The sequence below is a fragment of the Aspergillus nomiae genome (assembly GCF_001204775.2).
Source record: "Aspergillus nomiae NRRL 13137 chromosome Unknown contig00200, whole genome shotgun sequence".
Lineage (NCBI taxonomy): Eukaryota > Fungi > Ascomycota > Eurotiomycetes > Eurotiales > Aspergillaceae > Aspergillus > Aspergillus nomiae.
In genome coordinates this window covers 41,379-54,618 of record NW_015378255.1, presented here as the reverse complement: position 1 = coordinate 54,618, position 13,240 = coordinate 41,379, and the positions used below count along the sequence as shown (strand labels likewise).

Here is a 13,240-nt window from a genome sequence, read left to right as displayed (position 1 = left end):
AAAAAAGAAAGAAAAGAAAAGAAAAGAAAAATGGAAGAATATCGGCACGAATATGCTAGACCGCAAAATTATCTCCGCCAGCCCTACATCATTCGGCGCAAGGGGGTTGATGATCCGGTCATCTGCCTAAGACGGGACAGCTTTATATCTGATCTAGTGGATACCACGACGAACACCATGAGCCGGGCTGAAGAGCCATTCGTCATAGGTCCTCAATAAGCAGCCTGCTAGCACGGAGCGAGTGGTATGTTCGGAGGTCAGGCGCGACCCGCAAAAAGTAAATAGATTGGATCTGTTAGTATGACCCTTCACACGTTGAGCCAATCCGGATCTGCCGTCTTTCTTGATCGTCCATGCAGCCGCAGAAGTCACATGATGAGGGCTTTTCTCAGACGTCTGGTTTTTGAGTTGAGATATTTACTATTCGTTCGCGATGGATCTTTGGTATGGTTGGGTTTGAAATATGTTTCGACTGATGGAGTAAGCCTGTGTCCTGGTGACCCGCAGTTTGCGCGTGCGGGATGTAGATCTGGTAATGGTGGGCAGGTTGGACCTTATGTATGCACTGTGTAGTATGATGATAGGGGGGTTAGGGCTGGTCTATTGCCTTGGGCGACGAAGAGATTTGAATTTTAATACTAATAATAAAGGGGAAATGTTCGAATAAGTTCCATCCCCCACTTATTTAAACCCTTATTTTGAGCAGGATATTGAGTCCCCAGGAATGTCTCCAAAGGTTGGTTGGTATAAGGTGTCACGTTTCATAGTACTTGCTTGCTTGTCCAATCCCATCTTTAGGGAGATTTTGTTTGTTGGAGCTATGGTAATTAATGAGACAAGGGTATACAATACAATGTATGATGTTGGTCACCAACCCATAGGTAATATGAAAAAATGTATATTCCTATTATCACTCTAGCAGTTTCCAAGTCGCTTAAGCATATACACACACAACTACTACTAGTAGCACCTATGGCTATTCATCACAGGCCCAACCACAATTCCAACCTGGAGTGCGTAGGTACCATACCCACATCTCATGGCGCCCATATCGACCACCAAAACAGAGGAATAACCACAATAGGTTGAAACTTTGGTTGTGTTTCTTTATGCTTGACCGTGCCAGAAAAAATATACACTACCTGCACATTTACTAGTATATTGGTATTAAGGCTCTTATATCACGCCGCGTTCAGCCTATTGCTAGCTGCTGAGTCAAGTTAACTGTCTTCATGGGTGTATCGCTCGCTGGATTTGAGGATAGCAATCAGAGGTTCTCGGGGGAAGAAGATGCTGACTTCAAAGTGTTGAAGATGTAAGGGATATGCCGATTCATTGATAAGGCAGTCATGTATGAGGTGGATATGTAAGTGATGACAGAGCTCAGACATTCAGTGAAGTTACACAACATGCGTGATATACATAAGATATATGTCCAGACTATATATCCAACCATCAACAGGCAACACTGTTTTGAGCCACATTGATGAGCCGCAAAGACGTTGGGGAACAAGAGTGTTGACAGAAACTCAGCCTCACGCGTTGGTCGATAGTAGCTGAAATGTTGCCCGATGACGAAACTAGTACAAGGCGACTTCGTTCGGGGCATGATTATCTATGGCTGGATCATCAGTATGCCCTACGTAGCTAGCGGCTCTCGACGCTAGATCGATTCACAGAACATCGGGGGCCGTGGCTCAGTCCGGAAGCAGCCGAGAGTCTAGAACTCAGGGACAAGCACAATGAGGCTATACTTGCAGTGTGTTCCTGAACTTGGTGTCCCTCGTCGCTGCTTGTTCATTGCACCGGGTGGTGCTAAGGACCGAGAGGCCCGGGATACTGGAAACTATTTTCGGAGTAGCGCTTACAGTATCCAATTATAGTTCATCTTCGCCCCTTTGGTAGATTAGCTCCTCCCCACTATTGCAGTACGTACTCGTACCAAAATCGGTAAACGACCTCCTTGTAGGGAGAAACATGGGTAAAGAATATGGCTGCCTGTTAGGAACATGGGTAATACCGTGTTACCTGGTACAGTATGTACGTACTCTGTACTGTGTATGTAGGCATAATACCCCTCCATTATGCACTCACCCGAGTTGTACCGGAGGGTTCGGCAAGCCCGGACCGTAAGTTGATTGTTCAGGGACCCGAGGTTCCGAGAATAGAAACTTCCAGTATTCTCATGCTACGATCAGAATAAGATCAGAATAAGATCATACCCTTGAATCCTGCAATTCATGGAAGAATTGACGTCATGCAGTGGTTGATAGAGCACAGCCGCAGTGTGTGGCTGTGAGGTGCCACTGTATGTATGTACGTAGTTAACGATGTATCGCGGGGATGAGTACAACTGTACACTGCACAGTACTCTTACTACCAAGACGAGTATGTGGGATCAACTGCACCAGTGAAATAGCAGCAAACATCCACTAGTGGTGTCTCGGCTTTGTATCACTAGACCTGAAAAGGCATTCATTTCTCCGCCGAGAGCCTTGGGTTCGTAGGCAACCGGCCAAGTAGGATGGAATTTTCTCAAAGTTACCGGATCAAGGTACCATTGTGACGATCGGTCGAAGTTTGGCGGGGCATCAGTCCAACCTGAGATGGTCATGACAATACCGCCGCGTTACTCAGCCCTGTAAGCACGGGACGCAGCACATGGCCACAGGTGACACAGCCACCCCGCGCGCTTGATGCGAATCTGTCTTGGACGTCCATCGAATCACCTTAATCACCACACTAGAGTGTAATGATTGTGTACGGACTAAGGAGTCTAAGGACGGAGTGACAGGTTGACGGGCAGACGCCACTGCCATACACACAGATACTTACACAGCCTTGGAAGTTGACAGTACCCGTACTGAAAATCCGGTACAAGTGGAAACATCGGGGCTTGGCACACGGGGGAAGAAGATTTGCCTTGGGCGCATGGTGGGGTTGTTTCGCTCTTGTCATCAGTAACTCAGCCCTGTGCTCTTAATAGATCATCCTATCAAGTGGCCAACCCATCTTCTTATAAAAAGGTCCCAACAGCCCCGTTCTCTCACTCTTATCTTCATACTCATCCATCACTCTTCATCCATTCAAACTTCCTTCATCTTTAATACATTAAACTCTACACTACACATCATGTCTGGCTACGATCAGTACAACCAGCAGGGCGGCTACTACAACCAAGGCCAAGGCCAAGGAGGCTACGGTCAGCAGGGTGGCTACCCCCCTCAGGGCGGCTACCAGCAGCAGGGTGGCTACGGACAGTCTTCCGGATACGATCAGGGATACAACCGTAGCGGTAGCTCCGGCTCCGGCGCTGCCAGCGACTACTACGGCGGTGGCGGACAGTCCGAGCACCACCAGCAGTCTTACGGCGGTCAGCAGAACTATGGCGGCCAGCAGCAAGGATATGGTCAGCAGAGTAGCTACGGAGGGTATGTATCTTCACCAGCATCTTCCTTTACACTACTGGACCACTCGACTAACTTTGATTCTCACAGATCCGACGAACAGGCTCCCGGCGGTGCTCAGGACGGTGAACGTGGCCTCGGCGGTGCTCTTGCCGGTGGTCTGGCAGGTGGCTTCGCCGGCCACAAGGCCGACCACGGATTCCTCGGTGCGGTTGGTGGAGCTATCTTGGGTCACATCGCACAGGACGGCTGGAAGCAGCACAAGGACAAGAAGGAGCAAGAGGAGCAGCAACAACAGTATGGTGGCTACGGTGGCAGCCAATATGGCGGTCCCCCCTCTCAGGGTGGATCCAACAACGGTATGATGGACCAGCTTGGCCAGTTCTTCAAGAAATAAGCTATCAATGTTCACCTCGCTTCTCCACGATGATCCCTTTCCACGACACGTGAACTAGCTCCTTTCGACTTCTACCTCGTTCGGCTGGCCGGGTTCGCACGATTCTCTTGACGTTTTTCTGTCTCTGCCTTGCTTCACATGGACATGTTCTGGGGATACACTTCTTCTTGTTTTCTATTCAGTTTGTTGCTACATCTGGCTTATTAGCTCACTTACGATGAGACGCGTTGTTCACTGGCCTTTTTTATTTTTATAACTATAGCTCTTGCTCCCTTGAATTAGACTATTGTCTACTTGAATCGAAGTGGATATTAGCTTCCATCTCTTCATTAAAGTAAACAGCCAAGATTAGACTCTTTTCCCTTCTACAGATGATCTCCATCGTATTGAAAAGCCCAAAAACCAAACCCCCCCACCCCGGACTCAATCAACCCACACTACGGATGCACCTGTCACCTAATCCACGACCCCAAGCAGCTATCAAACCACCAATTGCATGACTTGTCCTACATCCGTGCGATTCCAGATCGTAAGGATAGGCCTCCCGTCTCGCAATTCTCGTGCATTCCCGACGTTCTCTATCTCCCTTCGCCTGCCGGAATAGTAAGGCCACCTAATTGAAGCGGGGTTCTCTCAACGTTTCGTGGCCATGACCCCGATATTAACGTTCCAGTCTAATGCACGGCCGCCCAATAGATTGCCTTGCTTCGGGATATTTTTCCATGGTGATCGACATATACGGGTTTCTGTTATTTTTCGATATGATGTCGTGCGTTTTGGTTTTTTCCATCTGTGCTATGTGTATTGGTTGGTAAGTTACATAGGTCACTACCAAGAGAAACTAGGTACATCAAATTGGCAGGATTGTTTGAAATATGCGACCATGATCATCTTATTTGGATTCATTATGCATATCCTATATGTTGCTAAGGTAAGATTACTTTCCAGAGATAAGAGTAATATAGTTGTTTCCCAAGACGAAACAAACAAACGGTACTGAACATAACCCGATGGTCGAGAAAAGAGGCACGAAATGCGTCATATTGGTAATACATGTTTGTTATAACACCAGGCGAATCAAGGAATTTACAATGTTCTATACAGTTACAGTCCCATAAGTTTGCTTCAAGGCTCACACGTAAGCAGAGAGAGATAAGGTTGGAAAAAGAAATCAAGACAGGAAGAGAGCAACGCCAACGAAATGCTCTTCATTACTGGTCCTTAGCTGGGGTTTCCGGGGCCTGGGCCTGCGTCTTAGGCTGTTCCGGTTGAGGTTTGGCGGGCTTCTCGGTTTCTGGGACCTGGGCCTGGGACTCGGGTTGGGGTTCGGTGGGCTGCTCGGCTTCCTTGGGGGTCGAGGCCTGTTCGGTTTCGATGGACTGCACGGCCTCGTCGAGCTTGTTGGCAAGTTCGGCGGCCTCAGCGTTGGCAGCAGCGTTTCCAGCTTCGATTTGGGCGAGCTCGGCCAGACGCTCTTCGGAGAGGAGGTCTTCAGGAGTGACGGGTGGGTAGGTTAGGACTCCGTTCTTTGCGTTCTCCAGTCTCCTTTGTTGACCGGCTTCTCCTGCCCGTCCCAGGACACCGGCGATGACACCGATCGCACGCATGCTGTCGTCGTTGGAGGGGATGGGGTATGTGACGCGGGTAGGATCAGCATCCGTGTCAATGACACCGATGGTGGGGACGTTGTTGAGGCCACACTCGTGGAGCAAGACGACGTTCTCGAGAGGGTTCAGGCAGACCACCAGGTCAGGTTTGAGGACCGAACGGTCGGCCAAGGCTTCCCTGTACTTGGGGATTTCGTCATCCATAGCATTCACGACCTTAGTCTCGCAGTGGCCCAGGATCTGCTGTCCGTTGGTCAAACTGCCGGGAATCCATCGCTCGAAGATGTGGTAGCCCTTGGCCAGTTCGGCGGCGCGGACCACGTATCTCTTTTGACCCTTCCGTGTACCGACGAAGAGGATCAATCCGCCGCGGGCTGCGACTTCCTCTACCACCTTGGCCGCACGACGCAGGTACGCCGCGGTCACGTCCAGGGAGATGACATGGACGCCGTCTCGAATACCGAAGATATAGCGCGAGTTCTGGGGGTTCCAGCGGGACGTTGAGTGTCCGAGGTGTGTCTGAGAAGCGAGGAGCAGTTCGAGGGTAACGTCGGAAGGCTTAGGAGGGTTTCGGATAATCTCCTCTGGTCTGTAGGCGTCTGTCACGCTGCTGCCAAGGTCTTGGAATTTGTATCCTATGATGAGGTGTACACAGTCAGTCGATATTCTCCAAGGATGGCTGCCCTTTCGAGATGTAAAATTGCGAAGGCTTACTTCGTTCGCCTCGCGCCTTCCAGGCCAACTGTTCGGCACGCCTCCTTGAGATTCTCTCAGGAGCGGCATCATTTTGATAGCGGGACTCGATCTCGGCAGAACGCTCCCCGATACGGGTCTGAAGTGTGGTGTCGACTGGTGGTTCAGTTGAGTAGAATCGGTTGAGCGAGTTCAGCGTCCGAGCCTGGCGGTTGAAGGCATGAAGCTGGCGGCCTGGGCCAGAGAACAATTAGCGGATGTTCTTCTTCAAAGAGCACTAATATGATCGCAATTCGTAATTAAACTTACTCTGCCGCATACACAGTTGCCGGGCAATCATATTGTGTTGTGCTAGGTTGTGAGGCCGATTTCCACCAGCAATAACTTCCTGGGTTATCTTCCGCTCGAACTTTTGATGTCGGGCTTGGCGAGCTTGGTGCCTAAGGCAGCCAGGTACAGCGCTTTACCCGTTTGGATGTTCATACTCCAGTCTCCGGAGTACCCCATATTTGCTCTTAAGGTAGGAAACACATAAACATATCCTCTTTCTGATATTTGTCGTCTGGCAGGAATTTTTACAGCCCATCCACGCTACATCCAACGGACTAGATTTACAATTCGTGCATCCTCTCGCGCTTTCGATCAAGTTTACATAGAAGCTGCTGATTCAAAGTCACCAGGGAACTTCTCAAACGGAGCAATGCTCGTTTCAATGCAACCTTTCATACAACTTAAAAGCTAATAGTACTATGGACCAGGAGGTAGAGAAAAAGAAAAACGCATGAGGGCATCATATCCATAAATTGAGCCATCTATCACCTGAATGCTAAAACCGGATGACCAAAACAAGCCACTCCAAACTGTGCGTGTTTAAGAAAAGGAAATCTAATAGCTTTTTCCTCACTGTTGAATGTGAACGAAAATTGGATATCAATAGTTCATGGTAGGAAACAAAAAGAGAACGTGAATGAACAATGGGGGTCATTTCAAGGAGTTAATTTAACCCATTGCCTTCATGGCAAGCTCGACACTAAAATCCAGTTGTTAGCATCTTCCACACGAGATGTTTTCAATCGGGGGAAAGACATACACGACGAATGTTCCAGCCGACACAGGCATAGCTCTCAGCAGGGTAGGACCAATACCCTTCCAGAAGCCAGCGAGACCCTCGGTAGCATATGTCTTCTTGAAGCAGTCTGTCATGCTCTTGAACTGTTGCTGAGCCCCGAAGCCATCGCACTGCATCTTACTCTTCACCACGTCAAATGGGTAGCTGCTCAGCCAAAGCGCCTCACCAGCCAATCCACCGTAGGTGGCGACCTTGAGACTGGAGATATCCTCGCGGTTGACATTGTTGCGCTTGGCATCCTGGTTCATCAAGTATTCAAAGGTCAAGAACCACATGCCATAAGCCTGGATCTCACGGAGATAGGTGACGTTCTGACCACGGTAGAGGCCCCGCAGGACGCCTCCCTGAGCAGAGAGCTTACGGATGCAGTCGATAGGGCCATTGTACAACCGGTCTGCGCCGTGCGGCTGGGTCTGCATGCGAATACGGATATGCTCAATCGGCCCAGAGAGAACGGAGTTGGTGATACCCGCGAACCCACCAGCCATGTAATATTGCCCGTAGGAAAGGCTGCTATCGGCGTATTTCTTCTTGTTCAATTCCTCAAGGCGCCTGCGGGCTTCATGAAACGCACCAAATTGCACGCTAACCTAGTTAAAGTCAGTCCCTATCCTCTCCGCGTGCGGATCGGAAATGCCCGAATCTCCGATAAAGATAATGACTATTGCAACACTTACACAGGCACCGATTCCAATCAAGGGGGTCAATGTTCCCTTGTAAAACGCAGCGGGGCCCTCGTTCTTGAAAATCTTGCTCGCACAGTCGAGGGCGTTGGCATACTGAGTGGTTGTTTGCAACCGCACTTTGACAATATCTGCGGGGGTTAGAGTGCTCCACTACCTCACCGGCTATAGTACATACCGAAGGGTTGTCCTATACGAGGATTAGCAACTCATCGTCAACGCTATTTCACAATTCACTGAAGAAAACAAAGTGGAAAGAAGCACACTGCGTGAAATATAGTTGGTCCCGTGAAACTACAAAAACTATAATTCTACACGCGATAAAATAAATTGCAATGGCGAAGGGTATCTCAGCCCTGCGATGCTGATAACGGTCTCAACAACGTACCAAGAAGAACCTGAGCAATTCCACCGGCTGCACCAGCACCCAAATCTTTGATGGTGCGCAGGGCTCCGTCGCTCTTCTCAAAGTCCTCGAGTGCCCTCTCTTCCATAATGGCGATGATTCAGTGAGTAGTTAACCGGGGGCGATTGGGGCACGGCTAAAACAGCAGAAAGGAGTGGAGGGGAGAAAAAGGAATCAATGGAGTAGAGAGAAAGTAGAATATAAAAAAAGGTCCCCCGATGTTCTTATCAGAATAAACGATGGCGCAAAGCAATGAGAAATGCGGCTTCCGATTCGGCGGAGACGCCGATGCACGTGAGGCGGGCGGGAAAGTATTACGGAGGTTGTGCTGAGCTACGAGAGACTTTCCCTTACCGGCCGGAATTTTGCCCCGAGGGAAACCAGTGACAAGACAACCCACTCCTTGTCTCTCCATTATGCACCGGCGTGCGGCTTTGGAGGTGAGCACTTCCCAAACGGTCGATTGGACTTCGCTGTCCGTATCCTAAAGCAAATTTCTAATTATACTCTTCTACAGTTATCCCGCCGTCATGGTGTTGAGTGGACTTGCGCCGCCAGGCACAGAGATGTTCCTTTCTCTCCAAGATTACCGTACCTCCCCCGGCGGACCTTTCGTTCTTCCCTCGTAGCTTTCAACTCGTCCGAATCCTCTCCATCGAATATAGGTAGCGAAGAAGGCTCCAATGTTGCGACCCCAAAGCCCAAGTTTGGTGCTCGTTGGGGAACCAAACAAGCACAGAAACCGGCCGGTCTCAGTCCAGCAGAACAAGCGATGCGAGATGCCTTACTAGCGAAGAAGGCCGCGGAAGAACAGGAGCAACGACGACTGCAAGAACAAGAATTGCGTGCATCACAGCGTAGAGCGGAATCGCGGGCCGATTGGAACAGACCTCCAAGGCGACAGAACAGACGACGTCCTTTCGATGATGGAGAAAGCCAATCCCTGCAGCCTGATAAAGGCTTAGAGGTGAATAGCAAATATATACCGAGGAATCTGCGTGCTTCGGACTGGATCTGCCCGGACTGTCAATATAACTGTTTTGGGAAGCATCAGACATGCCCATGCTGTAAAGCTGTGCGACCAGATTTGGCTTGGCCGTCGTGGCCATCCAAGAATCCGGCGCGGAAAATGGAGAGAACCCCCAAGGCTGACACGCGCAAAGCTGGAGCTTCAGAAGCAACCTTGAAAATTCGGAGACTGGGTCATGAGATGCTGTCCGAAATGGATCAAGAACAGGGTGGTTCCGCAGCAATGACCAGACGGGACAATGCCATGAGGACATTTATGGCTAATAAGGGAAAGCCTGTGGGAGCGCGGCTTGTGTATGATCTCAAAAAGGAAGAGGAAGAGGCGGAAGCTCGAGAAGAAAGGATTGCCGAGCGTCGCCGTGAGCGACAGTCCAAACCGAAGCCAAAGAAGCAAGATGCTCCGGTAGACCCATGGTCCTGGGATTCGTCATCGCTCAAATTGAATAACGACGGCGATGTCACTCATTCTGAAAAGGCCTCGAAGCGCCGGGATGGCCGTAGGGAGCGGCAGTCCGAGGCTGATGAGGATGACGAGGAAGAAGACGACCGCCGCCGTCGCCGCGAGGAACGCAAACGGCAGAAGAAAGATAAAGCTCGGCAAAAAGATTTAGAGTCGGCCTCAATTCCATTGTATTTACCGGAGTTCATCAGCGTTAGCAATCTTGCTGATGTCATTGGGGTGCGGCCTGCGCAATTTGTTCAACAAATGGAAGATATGGGCTTTGAGGGCGTCACATACAGCCACGTTCTTGACGCGGAGACCGCCGGCCTGGTCGCAGCCGAATACAATTTCGAGCCCATTTTCGAAAGTGCAGAGGATGAAGACCTGGTATCTGCGCCCGAGCCTGAAGACAAGTCCATTTTACCCTCCAGACCACCGGTGGTGACCATTATGGGACACGTTGATCATGGCAAAACTACTATTTTGGATTGGCTTCGAAACTCGTCAGTGGCCGCTTCAGAACACGGAGGTATTACACAGCATATCGGTGCCTTTTCCGTGGCTATGCCCTCTGGAAAGACCATCACATTCTTGGACACTCCTGGCCACGCTGCGTTCCTGGATATGCGTCGCCGTGGTGCAGACGTCACTGACATTGTAGTCCTCGTAATCGCGGCCGATGATAGCGTCAAGCCTCAGACAATTGAGGCAATCAAGCACGCCACTGAAGCCAGAGTTCCTATTATTGTCGCTATTAGTAAGATTGACAAGGAAAATATCAATCTTGAGAAAGTCAAACAGGATCTTTCTGTCCACGGTGTACACGTCGAAGACTACGGCGGCGACGTGCAAGCGATCGGAGTAAGTGGTAAAACTGGCCAGGGCATGTTGGAACTCGAAGAAGCTATCGTGACGCTTTCGGAGGTTCTTGACCATCGAGCGGAGGTTGACGGCAAAGCCGAGGGATGGGTGATTGAGGGCACAACCAAAAGCTACGGCCGTGTGGCGACGGTGCTCATCAGACGTGGTACACTACGGCCGGGCGATATCATTGTCGCAGGCACAACCTGGGCTCGTGTACGCACTCTGAGGAATGAGGCGGGCGTCGCAATTTCCGAAGCTACCCCCGGAATGCCAGTTGAGGTCGACGGCTGGAGGGAGCAACCGTCTGCTGGAACTGAACTTCTCGAGGCTGTTGACGAGCAGCAAGCCAAAGACGTCGTAGACTATCGACTGGAGAAAACCGAGACCCAGAAACTGGGCCAGGATACTGTGGCGATCAACGAGGCACGGCGTGAACTACTCGAGAGGCGCCGGCAGGAAGAATCTGAGAACAATGAGGCTGCTAGCTCAGTCCAGGAGACATCTGGCCCTAAACCAGTACACTTTGTCATCAAAGCCGACGTTGGCGGATCCGCAGAGGCTGTCCTGAACTCGGTCACTGCAATTGGTAACAACGAAGTCTTTGCTAATGTGCTCCGTTCTGAGGTCGGACCAATCAGTGAGTTCGATATTGAGCATGCAGCCTCAGCCAACGGCCATATCGTCTCATTCAATATGCCCATCGACCCTGCCATGTCTCGTATGGCAGAAGTTCGGGGGGTCAAAATCATGGATCATAACGTTATCTACAAACTCATTGACGATGTCAAAGCAATCTTAAGCGAACAGTTACCTCCGTCGGTGAGTCACCGTGTCACTGGAGAAGCCGAGATTGGACAGGTATTCGAGATCACGCTCAAGGGAAGAGAGAAGACAGCCATTGCCGGATGTAAGGTACGCAATGGTACTATCAACAAGGCCAGGAAGGTACGAGTAATACGGGGCCAGGAAACAATCTTTGATGGTAAGCTCCCCGTCCCGGTTGACTACGTAAAACCCTGTTTCTGCGAGCTGGAAGCTGATCATGTACTTATAGGCTCTATCAATTCCCTCAAGAACGTCAAGAAGGACGTGACTGAAATGCGTAAGGACACAGAATGTGGTATCGGCTTCGAAGGCTGGACTAGCTTCGCTGTCGGTGACCACGTTCAGTGCTACGAAGAGATCTACGAGAAGAGATACCTCTGATTTTTCTCTGCTCCCATCCATCCATCCGCAAGCTTTATTTTTACCGTTCTTATGACCTTTCTGGTTACTGTATTGCTATTGGCGTTTTGACTGCGGATCGTCGGACTCTTCTCTTCTTTCCAAATGTGGGACTTACATGTATAATTGCATCTGGGCCGGTGTCTTTGATTGATATGAAGGGTAGCAGCAGAAGCTGCGGGACATTATGCTTCACGGAGATTCAGTTCTCATGTACAATATACTACGACGCAGTGGTCTACATAGATATCTGATCAAAATCAATTTTATGTATAGTAGTAAGGTTATACTGGCACCATACTCAACTACAAATGCACCGATACGAATCTCCTTGCCACCGTGGAAATGAATACGAACAGTAGATCGTATCCATCAGATGAGCACAGTCCCATAACCAAACTTGAACGCAACAATTAGTCCCTACCCAGATCCACCAACCCTTCCCAGTAAGAATCACGCCATCCATGATGAATCCATCGACCCTCTCGTATACGTTTTCCGAGCCTCCGAGTCATGATCAATAGTCCGGAACACGCTAGTAAAAAAAATTCCCCCCAAACCCACCACGTAAAAAGATCGGCCGCCATCTCCACAACAGGAAAACGGTTCCGAATTCAGGCACTGGCTATTGCCAAATAGCTTCGGTGCCTTGGCATACGTTACAAATGCGGCGTCGATCCACTTGCTAAGTATATTGTTTGGGATTTTACGTTGTAGACCCATTTTAGGGTTCCGGACCGGTATCTCCTTTAGGAAGGGGACCGAGGTTCCCGTCATCTTCGCCTCATAGAAACTTATTTTCTGATTACCTCAAGGTGAATCGAGCTCTGTTTTTGGGTTCGTTGCGTACCGTCAATCAAACTGTACTGTTTTTAGAACAGACGGACGAAAGGAAGGGAAAGGAAGGGTGTTGGTTGAGATGTATGAAGAGACGTTGATAACGCGATTGTGCTATGTGGATGGATGTATCACTAGTACTATTCATGGACGATTGAGATAACATCTTTCAGGCTTGATAGCCTAGCCTAGCGTTAGCTCCTCATGAATGTTAGTTCTTTCTTTTCATTCACTATGAGACGTCCATAGAACATATTTGATGCCTTATCCGGGAGACACCTTGTCCACTATACGAATGAGAATGGCATGTATTTCGGGTTTTGCTTACTTGCTAGTTAGCTAGTTCTATGTGATGTATGTGATGCACAGGTATCCCTAATGCCAATGCACGATGACATAGTCCACACAGGGTACTACTAGTTAATAAGTGGCCGCGAAGGTCCACAGCACCCCCCTAGCAGTACGTAAAGAACATATAGAAGCCTAGAAGGGTTCTCCTGGGGGTCCATTGATGATGGATGA

The 13,240-nt window shown here is 49.7% G+C and overlaps 4 protein-coding genes across 4 annotated transcripts; 2 read left to right on the top strand and 2 right to left on the bottom strand.

The window, feature by feature from the left end:
- The first annotated feature begins 2,945 nt into the window (after positions 1-2,945).
- On the top strand, positions 2,946-4,120 carry hel10 (putative high expression lethality protein Hel10). Its single transcript, XM_015552577.1, has 2 exons — positions 2,946-3,431; positions 3,498-4,120. Exons 1-2 carry the CDS (start codon positions 3,133-3,135, stop codon positions 3,802-3,804), a joined length of 606 nt encoding a protein of 201 aa, XP_015405487.1. The 5' UTR covers positions 2,946-3,132; the 3' UTR covers positions 3,805-4,120.
- An 895-nt stretch (positions 4,121-5,015) lies between these two features.
- ANOM_007320 (mitochondrial 37S ribosomal protein uS2m) lies at positions 5,016-6,611 on the bottom strand (the record flags this gene model as incomplete). The annotated part of the gene is made up of 3 exons (XM_015552576.1): positions 5,016-6,046; positions 6,126-6,338; positions 6,515-6,611. 3 exons carry the CDS (start codon positions 6,609-6,611, stop codon positions 5,016-5,018), a joined length of 1,341 nt encoding a protein of 446 aa, XP_015405488.1.
- A 487-nt stretch (positions 6,612-7,098) lies between these two features.
- Positions 7,099-8,410, bottom strand: ANOM_007319 (putative mitochondrial carrier protein (Ymc1); the record flags this gene model as incomplete). Its single annotated transcript, XM_015552575.1, has 5 exons — positions 7,099-7,134; positions 7,191-7,823; positions 7,911-8,047; positions 8,095-8,106; positions 8,305-8,410. The coding sequence occupies 5 exons, from the start codon at positions 8,408-8,410 to the stop codon at positions 7,099-7,101; spliced, it is 924 nt and encodes a 307-aa protein (XP_015405486.1).
- Positions 8,411-8,738: 328 nt separating this feature from the next.
- Positions 8,739-11,908, top strand: ANOM_007318 (translation initiation factor 2; the record flags this gene model as incomplete). The annotated part of the gene is made up of 3 exons (XM_015552574.1): positions 8,739-8,762; positions 8,840-11,639; positions 11,712-11,908. 3 exons carry the CDS (start codon positions 8,739-8,741, stop codon positions 11,861-11,863), a joined length of 2,976 nt encoding a protein of 991 aa, XP_015405485.1. The 3' UTR covers positions 11,864-11,908.
- Between the last annotated feature and the right edge of the window lie 1,332 nt (positions 11,909-13,240).